We start from the raw sequence: 12,108 nt of genomic DNA, 5'->3' as shown, positions 1-12,108 counted from the left end.
AATAAGCTTCAATATGTTTATTTTCCTTTAGCTTGAAGAATAATCCAAGTCTTCTAGCCAAATTTATGCCAAAGTGTTTACTAAAGAGATTAGTAAAGGTGCTTTTCTTGCTATCTCCCTCCTTCTTACTGTAGCTTTTATAATTTAACATAGAAATTTAGATCAGGAAAGTATCTGGTTAAAATAAGCAATATGCATGGCCTTTCTTACCATCCTCCTGAAGAGAACAGCTTTCTTTGCATGGATCTTACTCAGAACATTCTGCAGTATTGATATAAGGAATATTTTTCTTCTACTCATAAAATTTAAAGTGGACACTTAAAAATTGAAGTTTTTTTATGTCATTCTGTAATCTGAGAAACACCTTGCCATCTTTTTCTTAAACAGACTGCAGCTTTGGTAAACAAGCCAAGTTAGAGGTGTATTATTTTTGCAAACACAAATTTGGTGCTCTAGACTTTAATTTTAAAATCAATCAAAGCAACCATAAACATAAAAGTTCTTATCTGTGTATGTGTAAAACTTTAGCTAAAAGTCTTGGCTTAGCAAAAATACCCTAATTTCTTCAGTCAATCTGTCTATCTACAAATCACAGAGTTCTACAAACAGGATACAATTCAGCAAGAAATAAATAAACATTTTGGTACCATAGATTTAACATAATGCTATTCTATAACTTCTTTCCTACCTTTGGACACTTGAGCTGACTTTTCCACAAATCAGAAAGGTGGTTTTGGTTTGTTTTGTTTTAGAGGGCAGATGGGAGAAATAAAGAGAAGACAAATATGAGAATTCACATTTCTGTCAAAATAGTAATATATGTAAATGCTATTCTGAAAATGTACCATGAAGTCTGTCTGCTATAAACTAATACTGTTCTATGAACTGATAAATGAATCAGATTGTGTATGTGTCTGTGTATGCACATGTCTGAAGCTACTCAACAGTCAATTTATTTTAAAAAGTGACTAAAATCTCATAGGAACTTATAGTACAGACCCTAAAATCAAGCCAGTAATTACTGGGACGGAATAGATTTTAATTTCTAGGAAATCTTGTTTTGTATTAGCACTGATGACTCATATGCCTCTGTTCTGTAAAAAACTTATTTACCCTATTTCTTCTTGTGCTTTCTTTACTCCTTGCTATCTGATACTCAAAGTATTGATGAAACTAATGACACCTGAATCTCCTAGAAACGGAAATACAAATTTTTCACATATTTAACTACACTTAGGACATAGAACTTTAAAGTGGAGCACAGTATGGTTGCTTAACATTCCAGTTTTAATGTGCCACACTCTCAATTCTAAAACTGAATCAAGTGATATGAGCCTTAGAGATTTTTCAACTTTCTCCTTTGCTTCTCTGTGATTTAAGATATAAAGTAAGAAGAATATGAAACACAGCTTTGTATTTCTGCAAACTAGAACACTAAAATATAGTGGCTCTTTAATACATTCACACAGGATGCTTATTAGTAAAATTAAATATTTGCCTATGAGTATCAGAAAAGAAATTTGGAAAGAAAAAGCTTGGAACAAGGCAAATGGGAGGGGGGAAAAGCTGGTCTCAAAACCCATTGTGCCATACCTGACTTTAACATGTGATATTCAAATGTTCACACGCCTTACATCAAAGAAATGAAACAAAAATAGTCAGCTACATTGTACAAAATTTTTTTACATAAAACATCATAAATCTTGAACAGATTTATTATATCTGAATTCTAAAAAGTTGCCTATAGAATGGTGCTGGGATTCTGTTCTCTGCTTGTTTATTTTTAGGCAGTGCTGTTGCTTAAAAGTTGACACCAGGCACAATATTGTAAAACAAAGTCAACAAGCAAGGAGCAGTAAGTGGATTGAGCCTTTCCCAGATGTCAGTCCTGAGGATGCTGCGATATTCTCCATCAAAATGTGTAAAGCTATGAGGCGGACACTGATGCCTGAGAGAGTGGGTGATTTGACATGCACTTGTATGAAAGTTGTAATGACAAACAATGCAGTTGTCTCTTCCTCAAACAACACTGTTTGTTATAAATTTAAAGAACACTCCAGTTCTGAGACAAACATTCAGAAATCATATCTAACAGTTAAAAAAATACATTATCACAATCTAAAAATGCCCAAATTTTCTTTTTAGATAAAATATGCAGCAGCCTGACGGCATAAAGCTTATTAACTTATTCTGAAAACTAGAAAGTATATGAGCATATATTTTACTTTCACTCAATATATATCATGTCATTCAACTCTTCCTTTTGGCTTCTCACTGCCAAAGTTCCAAATGGCATGCATTTAACAAGACAATACTGAGGAGAGCAGCATTTCTGATCATCTGAATTGGCAGCTCAAAACAGATACCACTCCTTTTACAAAGGGAACAAAGGGTGATGAGTGTGTGAAATTTAGGCAGTGAGCCAAAGGGAAATCGTGCACATGAAATCTGGGTTACCATGCCCCAAGTGTGTGCGCCACCCAAAACACAATAGTTACCTACTTCAACAGAGCTACTACCAACATTTTCTAAAACCACATTAAAAATACACAGGATAATGAATGGTTTGAAAGAGTGCATTTGGAAGCAGAGAGAACCCAATTACACCTTCTGCAACAGAGTGCCTTGATCATACACAAAATAAACTTAAGCTGTTTACAATGTTTCCCAATTTTTTTTATTTTTCCCTCTACATTTAATTATTAAAAAAGTTTTATTAATAAATGGGCTCCTCTGTGGTTCATATACAATCATAAGTGAACTTTAAATTCCATTTTATACAAACATCTCAAAAAATATTGGGAGTGAAGTATGGTAGAAAATATTGCTCACATTGCTAATTAACATGCGTATATGAAAGGAGGAAAATGTTTTGTTAGTGCATATACCTCCAGAGCAGAAAACCCACCCAAATGAAAGATTTTAAAATAAAAACATACAGTAGCTGATTACAAAAAAAAAAGGTAATGTCCACAAAATTAAGTTTTTCATGCTATTCTACTTTCCAGTACTATACTTCAGGTAATCAATTTGCATGGCTAGATGTTGAATGTTTGAGGTATATAAGAAGGGATACCTGCACACTGAGGAAAATCTGTCATCTTAAGGGTTGCTTTTTGTTTGTTTATTTTGTTACTTAAAGTTTCTTAAAAGAATATTTTGTGTCAAATTTCATTTAGTAACAATGACATTCCAATTACAATAGATGACAAACAACGCCTCTATCACTAGGCACTTTTTTTAAAGGGAGTTTATTTAGGCTTTAAACTTCTTTACCCTTCTGGATGCAATCCCATATATGATATTACATCATCCCACCACCCTAGTCCCACTAAATTATCCACTGGGGAAATATTATCTTACTTAGCCTGATTAATTTACTATGGAAGAAATTAGTTATAAAATGACCAAAAGAAATGCATCATTTTAAGTTCAATAAAACAGCTTAAGATGTCAGGTTTGAAAGAGAAGACAAATTGTATATATTTAAAACTAATTAAATAATTTAAATTTGACCTGTATTTTATATATTAGTGAGACACAAATATAGGCTATTTTCTTTTAAAATTTCATTCACATAATGAAAAACTTCTTGTTTATTAAAAATATCACATTTTGAGACTACAAACAGTAAAGTGCATGAAAATTTTAAAATATAAATTTCAGAAAACTCTTATAGCAGCAAAAAAGCAGAATAAAGAAAAACTTAAAAACACAGACACGACCTTTTCCTGTTACTGTGCCATAACTAACATCAAGCAGCCAACCAATTTTCCCCCCAGAAACAATATTGCATTCACTGCCTCTTGAAGTCACAGATTTTCAGATGGCCCCTTTTGGGGGTGAAAAAAAAATTCAATATATCTACAGCATCAACAGTGGGAATAAACCAGTAGCTTCTTAATTCAACCCTGACAGATAACAGAAACAAAGATAAAAGCATATGATGGCCATTTGGCAGCTAGAGTCAGGAAAAATGATTCAAGGCTTTCAATTACTCTTGCTCTTTCTCTTCTCCCCCAATCCTTTCCACTGTCACCGTAAAAAAAAACAAAACAAAAAAAACAAACAAACAAACACACACACACACACACACACACACAAAAAAAAAAGTAAAACCAACAGTCACTTAATTTATTTGGGAAATATATAAAATATCTGTATGGCTTTCCTCTTAAATTTTGATCAAGGTCTTCTTATTCAAAGTATTTAACATTTGACAGTAATAGTAAAAAAATTATATAGATCATATACTATTCGATTTTCAGCATAATGAGGGAAAAGATGGGAAGGAATCAACAAAACATTGGGCACTAATTTTGTGATCATCTTTTGCATATCAAATTCTCTTTGCAAGATGTTTGGCAGTATAAATCACCTGTTGTTCCCCATGAACAAACTGGAGAGGCAGGCTTAGAATTAATACTCCTAATAAAGTTATAAGCAAAATGGAGCAAGATAAAACAAAACCAAAAAATACCCCCAGGGCAACTCCTGAAAAACAATAATAATAAATAACCAAAATGAACAAAGAAAAAAAGTGTTTCCCCAACAAGCTGTCATGTGCTATTAAATGCTTGATTTTGAAACCATATTGTGCAACTGTCTTTAAATTTCTCACTATTTCTTTTTATGGCTAGAAGGTATATCATGGTTTATGTACAGGCAAAACAAATTTAAGTGCTTTGTTAATGTGCAAACAACTTGTGACCCCAAAATAATGTTGGTGTAAAGGAAAACATAAATTCAACTAAGTTTTCCCTGAAAGGCATGACAACATTTAGTTTAAAACCTTATGCTTATAGTTCTTTTACAAAAATGGTTGGTTCATTTCAACCCATCCTAAAGAAATTATTTGTTTTAGAAAAACAAATACACTGTTGTTGGGATCTTATTGGTAATTGATCAATTATGAATACAGAATCCTAACATAACATGAAGAAGTCCAATTTAAAAACACATTAAATTAAAAATTTGGAAAATGAGTAATACTTTGGTTCCAACCCTACTGCCAAATGATACCAATATGCACAAAGAAGTACAAAATCTTATAGCAAACACATAATGAAAAGAACCTGAAGAAGCAGCTTAAGGATGGCCATACTTCACTCCTACATACTCTGATTTACAACTGTACAGGTCCATAGCAACAGATCCCCGTCTTTGCGGGGTAGTACTCCACTACCTCCGATTAGGCAAATGAACACCATTGACAAGAGGCAGGAGTGGAGGGTGGAGTTCAAGTTGTGTTAACAGTGAGAAGTGGTCTGAAGGGATGTGAGGGTGTGGACACCCAGTGATGTTGTTCTCAACCAGCCATTGAGGATCTAAAGGCCCCAGGACACCAAGCACGTTCATATGAGTCTTGGAATAGAAAATGTAGTCAATCACGCCCTGGAAAAAAATTGGGGGTTGGGAAAGAAAAAAAAATACACATTTAGAAAAAAATAACTATTCAAAGCACATTTAAGAAAAATCTGTAACTTTCAAAAACAAATGTATTATATATGTACCTCTAGTATTTGCTGTCTTAACAATGGAACAAATGGGTTTCAAGTCTTTAATAAGACTTTAGATCTGCAAATTCTTGATTCATCTTTCCCAGATTTGCTACATAAATTTAAAAACGTTCTAATGTTTGCTCTTTCACTCAGAATATTTTTTTTACAGATGATATATACCATAAGTTCTGGTTTTTATTGCTATTTATAAGGATGTTGTTATTGTGTACTGTAGAGTTGGAACCAACCCACAGCTCTGGCAAGTTATCAGAGGTGGTTAATTGCACAGGAGGAGATTGCCTATCCTTCTGTTTTTAAAAGGATATCTTTAAAAAACCATTCAGCAGGAACACATATATTCATTCACTATATCTTTGAGAGATGGATGATTTGATTTGGGTAACCAGTACATCTTTAAACCAATGTACTTTTCTAGTTTCAGGCTGTGTAGCCATGTGAAAAAAGTAAAATTTCTTCCTATCTAGCTTCTGTCAAGGGAGAATTGTTATGTTCCATTGAGTTGTCTGAGACCCACAGCAATCTCTACATATAACAGCTCCAAAGCCTGTCCTTTCTGAGCTAGTTTCACTAACTCTGACACACCTACTCCTTCTGCCCCTGTCATTTTGTCAATCCATCTCATTCAGGGTCTACCTCTCCTATGCCATTCCCTCCACCCTTCCAAGCATTGATGTCCTTCTCCAAGGACCAGCCCCTAGAGGTTACATGCCAAAGTATGTGAGAGGGAGAGTTTCAAAATCCTAGCCTCCAAGGAGAAATTTGGTTTCAACCTCTCAAAGACACTTGTTTTCTTGGCAGTCCATGGAATGTTTGAGACGCTTCTCCAGCATGACAACTCAAAGGCATAGATGATTCTTCTGTCATTCTTGGTCATCATCCAGCTGTCTGATGCATAGCAAGTAACTACAAAGACCATGGCCTGGATCAGGTGCACCTTATAACATCGTTGCTTCTCACTACTCTGGAGAGGTCCTTGACAGTAGATTTTTCCCAGCACAATTCTTCTTTTGATTTCCTGACTGCTGGTGCCAAGAGCATTGACTGTGCAGCCAAGCAAGCTGTAACTACTAACAACCTCAATCTCTATCTATCGTGGTGCTGCCAATTGGCTCAGTAGTGAGAATCTTTGTGTTTTTTTGGTGTGTTGGTTTTTTTTTATATTGAGCTTCAATCCATATTGAAGACAACAGTGGTGGTATAATCTATAGCAAGCTGTGCTGCTAACCCAAAGGCAATCCCCTCCCATGCAATTTACAGCCTCAAAAACCTTAATAAAGGGTCAGCTATGAGTCAGTTATTTTTCTGAGAGTTCCTTACAAATCATGAGAGCCTCAGCATACATATGCTGTGTAATGCTTCAAAATCTGGACGTATCTATAAATATGCTTAAGAGTTCCATCTAACACTTCCAATATTCAAGAAACTATATGATAATTATAATATTTATACACTAATCTTCCTTCATTTTGGTTAATTCCTTGTTTTAGCTGTGATTTTAGCAAAAGAACTAATAAGGGGCAGGTGTTACTACTTCTTTTTATGAAACAATTTTTAGCTTTAGCTAAAATAACTTCAATAATATGTGTTAAGATTCCCTGTATCTTTTCATTGTATGCCATCATGCATAGCAGCTGCTGGTGTTATAAAATATTTTGCAAGCACAGGACCCAAGAAAAAGGCTAACTAATTTCCGGAAATGTCAACAATACTTTATACTTTATATCAATTTTATACTAGTAGGGTCACATTTGTGAACCTGTCACGTATATGATATTTATATGTGTGCAGGAACTTTAACTTTGATCATATTCACAAAGGAGGTTATGAACAACTGATTCTTAAGGTGAGTTTTTTCTAAACTTTATAAAATATGGTAGTATAAAAATAAGTACTCTTTATCCTGAAATCTTATACTTAAGTCTATAGAACTGCATTTGAGAAAAAAGTAAAGAAAAACTATTTTATTAGCTAGCCTTATGTTAAACTGTTTAAGATATTTTTTTTTGTTTAAGATATTTTAAGAAAGTTATGTAATGAAAATTGAGTAAGATAACAGAAAAAGCCAAACTATTTGACATAAGAGAAAGTTATCCTTTCTCTTTTCATTAAATGATTCAGGCACTCTTATACTGGTAACGAAAAAAGTAAAGCACAAATTTGCAAGTTTGGAGTAGTAAAAAGTCTGATTTAATCTGTTTATTCATCATACCTGATCTGTGGGACAGATCAATTTATCACATGCAAATTCAATATAAAGCTTAAGAAAATTAAAGCAAGTCTTTAAGAGCCAATATGACCTTAAATTTAGAGACAATCTCAGGAACAGACCTGATGTGCTGAACACCAATGACAGAAAATGAGTTGTGACCTGATTCCAAGGATATCATACATCAAGAAAGCAAAAAGGTAATTTAAAATAAGCAGAAGGAAAAGACCAAATCAGATGTCAAATGAGATTTCAAAACCTCTGATTGTAGAGAAGCTAACACAAAAGAAAGGAATGGTAAAGTAAAAGTGCTGAACAGAGATCTTAAAGAGTGGCTTGAGAAGACAAAGTAAACTATTACAACATGTGAACAAGCCTGGAAACAGAAAACTAAAAGGAAAAACTTAACCAGCCTTTCTCAAGCTGAAAAAACTAAAGAAAAAAAAATTCAAGTTTCACACGGCAATACTGAAGGATTCTATGGGCAAAAAACTGAATCATGTAGAAAACACTAAAAAGAGATAAAAGTAATACACAAAGTCACTAACAAAATCACCTGATTAGCACTGAATCATTTTAAGTACTAAAAGTATTAAAGGAAGATATCCAAACTGCACTGACTGTATTGGCAAAATAAATAGGCCCCAGGAATTGACAGAGTATCAACTGAGATGTTTCAGCAAACATGCAATGTTGGATGTGTTCAATAAAGTTGGAAAACAGCTACCTGGCAAACTGACAGCAAGAGATCCCTATCTGCATCCATTCCAAAGAAAGATGATGCAACAGAATACAGAAGTCATTGAGCAAAATAATGACTATCATATGCAAATAAAATCTTGAAGGTAATTAAAAAGCAACTTTTTTGGCAACAGAACATCAATTGGAAGTTACCAGAAATTCAAGCTGAATACAGAGGAGGACATGGTACAAAGGATATCATGTTGTTATGTACCATCGAGTTAGATCCCACCCATAGCTGCCCCACCTGTGGATATTCAGAGGCAGTTAATCACACAGGAGGAGACTACCCATCCTTCTCCCACGACAAAGAATGTCACAGCTGATGCCTTATGGCTCTTGACTGAAATCAATGACCATCAGAAAAATGTTTATTTGTATTGTTTTTGCTATGCAAAGGCATTTAACTGTATGGATCAAATTATAAGTAACATTGCAAAAATGAGAACTGCAAAACATACAATTGTACTCATACAGAACATGTATACAGATCAACAGAGAGCTATTTGAGGAGAACTGGAATCCCAGAACACTTGATTTTGCTTAGGCAAAACCTATACTTGGACCAGGAAGCAGTCCTCATAACAAAGCAGGGAAACAATGGATGGGAGTTCATCAGGGATGTGCCGTGTCTCCATACCTTTTCAATCTATATGCAGATCATTCAGGAAGCAGGGTTTTATGAGGGATGTGGCATCAGGATTGGAGGAAGACTCATCAGCGACCTGCATTATGCAGATGACACAACCTTGCTTGCTGAAGCTGAGGTGGGCCTGAAGCACTTGCTACAGAGTGTCAAGGACTGTAATCTTCACTATGAATTGAAGCTCAACATAAAGAAGACAAAGATTCTCACCACTGGACCAATTGGCAGCACCATGATGGATGGAGAAGAAATTGAGGTTGTTAACAGTTACAGCTTACTCAGCTCCACAATCAACACTCTTAGCACTCAAGTCAGCAAATCAAAAGATGAACAGCATTAGGCAAATCTGCTGTCAGGGACCCTTCCAGAGTACTGAAAAGCAACAATGTCAGTCTAGAAACTAAGGTGTACCTGATCTAGTTGACGGTTTTCTCAATCCCTTACTACTCATCAGGGAGCTGGACAATGAACAAGAATGATGAAGAATCAGCTATCTATGCCTTTGAATTATCATGCTGCAGAAGAGTGTTGAACATACTCATGGACCATCAAGAAAACAAATAGGTCTGTCTTGGAGAGGGTGAAATCAAGTTTCTCCTTGGAGGCTAGGATTTTGAAACTCCCTCTTACATACTTTGGGCATTTGGCCAGGAGGGATGGATCCTTGGAAAAGGGTATCATGCTTGAAGAGTGGAGTGACAGCGCAGGACAGGAAGACCCTGGATGAGATGGATTGATACAGGAAGTAGGGCAATGGGGTTAAGTGTGTCGGAGTCAGTGAGACTGGCTCAAGACAGGGCAGACTTCAGAGCAGCTGTACATAGGGTTGCTATGAGTTGCAAGAGGCAACTCAACGACACACAACAAAGGAAAACTTTGATTAAAATTAGAAAAGCTAGGGGTACATCTATGTCAATGGGTACAATATAGTTCATAAAGACAATATTCTGAATCCTACGTGGGTCAGCTGCATCTGTGGTCTTGTGAGTGGCTATCCAAGATAAACTAGTACTTTTTTTCTTGTCTAGAAATAGCAAAGTGAAGAAAGCTAAAAATTTAAGGAAGTAATATAAAGGACTAACAGACCACTCTAACAACAGTCTGCAAATGTTAAGACCAGAAGAATTAGAAGATGCCCAGCTACCATTACCAAATACAGTAACTGTGACTGCAATAGTAGGTCCTGGACAAGGCAGGGAAAATGTGGAAAAAACCCCACATGCACGGAAAAGTTCAGTCACTACTTGAGAAAAAAATTAAATTAGAAGAAAGCTCATGGCGAGCTCTCGTGGCCTAGTGGCAAGAAGCTGCCCTGCAATCCAAGAGGTGCATGGTTCGAATCCACCACTGTACCAGTCAGATCTGATTTGACGGTACACACAAAAAAATAATAAAATAAAATTTAAAAAAAAACAAAGAAAACTCATGACTATGTCTGAAAGATTCCCAACTCCCCTTCTGACATGGAACTGAAACCATTCTCAGAGACCACATTTATAGCCAAACACGACAGACTTATAAATAATACCAGATCATATTCTCTATCTGCAACTCTTCTCTCATACCTTCTGGCCTTTCAGACACTTAATACTACTCTATAAAACAAAACTGTAGGTATTAGAAACAGCTGTTATGTAAGCAGAAGGCAATATTAAATAATATTTTAAAACCAGATTTATGAAACAGGTTCTTTTACATCTCCAATAACTTTTTTCCAATTCTCAGTACTTGTTAGTCCTTTTTCTATGTAATGAATTTTAGGAGGAAGATATGAAATTCCCATGTTGATGCTATTAATCAGCTAACTTAGTCATAATATGAAAATGTTTTGAATGTAATCTAATTTAGTGTTCTTGCTATTGGAATAGGTAAATCTATCCAGTCATAATCCATTTGGTTCAAATCACTCATCTGCAATAATGTACCAATAAATATTTATGTGCTTTTTTTGGGGGGAGAAAGTGTTGATATGTAATGCTGATTTCTAGAATATGAATACTCCTACTGTAGGTGGTATAAGCATAAAGGAAGAAGTCTACGCTAAATGATACATACTTTGTTTGTTGTATTTGTTATGTGCCGTCGAGTCGCTTGCGACTCATAGCGACCCTATGTACAACAGCCCTAAACTCTGCTCAGTCCTTTGCCAATCGCACTGTCTCTGACACTCCCATCCCTATTAACCTAGCCACTGAATCAATCCACCTCATAGAGAGCCTTTCCCTCCTGCACTGTCCCTCCACCTTCCCAAGAATGATGTCCTTCTCCAAGGACAGGTCTCTCCTCACAACATGTACAAAGTATGTTAGACAGAGCCTCAAAATCCTTGCCTCCAAGGAGCCACCCGGTTTAACCCTCTCCAGGACAAATCTGTTTGTTTTCCTAGCAGTCCATGGTACTCTCAATACTATTCTCCAGCACCACAGCTCAACGGCATCAATTCTCTTTCTATCCTCCTTGGTTACTGTCCAACTCTCTGATGCATAACAAGTGATTGCAAAGACCATGGCCTGTATCAGATGCATCTTAGTCTCCAGAGAGACACCACTGCTCTTCAGTACTTTGGAGAGGTCCCTAACAGCAGACTTTCCCATCGCAATACGTCTTCTAATTTCCTGGTTGTTGCCGAGAGTGTTGACTGTGGAGCCAAGCAAACTAAGGCTGTGAACAACCGCAATCTCTTCACCATCCATCCTGATGCTGCCAGTTGGTCCAGTGGTGAGAATCTTTGTCTTCTTGACATTGAGGCTCAATCCTATTGGAGACTGCAGTCCTTGATCCTCTGCAGCAAGCGCTTCAGGTACACCTCACTTTCAGCAAGCAGGGTTTTGTCATCTGCATAATGCAGACTGTTGATAGACTTCCACCATTCTTGACCCCACATTCCTGCTCATAGGGCCCAGCCTCCCGGATAATCTGTTCTGCATACAGGTTGAAAAGGTATGGAGATAGGATGCATCCCTGGCATACGCCCTTCCCAATTTTGAACCATG

General features: G+C 36.0%; 1 protein-coding gene across 1 annotated transcript in view; it reads right to left on the bottom strand.

Moving 5' to 3' along the window:
* Nucleotides 1-4,952: 4,952 nt before the first annotated feature.
* CNOT6L (CCR4-NOT transcription complex, subunit 6-like) overlaps nucleotides 4,953-12,108 on the bottom strand; it is an 86,448-nt gene continuing 79,292 nt past the window's right edge. Inside the window, exon 11 of the mRNA XM_006885296.1 lies at nucleotides 4,953-5,394. Within this exon, the coding sequence (XP_006885358.1) occupies nucleotides 5,182-5,394 (213 nt within the window). The 3' untranslated portion in view covers nucleotides 4,953-5,181. The remainder of the gene's footprint in view (nucleotides 5,395-12,108) is intronic.

This window comes from Elephantulus edwardii, unplaced genomic scaffold, assembly GCF_000299155.1.
Source record: "Elephantulus edwardii isolate Elephantulus edwardi_28Jun2011 unplaced genomic scaffold, EleEdw1.0 scaffold00042, whole genome shotgun sequence".
NCBI classification, from domain to species: domain Eukaryota; kingdom Metazoa; phylum Chordata; class Mammalia; order Macroscelidea; family Macroscelididae; genus Elephantulus; species Elephantulus edwardii.
Note: the sequence above shows the minus strand (reverse complement) of the source record. Positions and strands in the feature narration are given on the sequence as shown.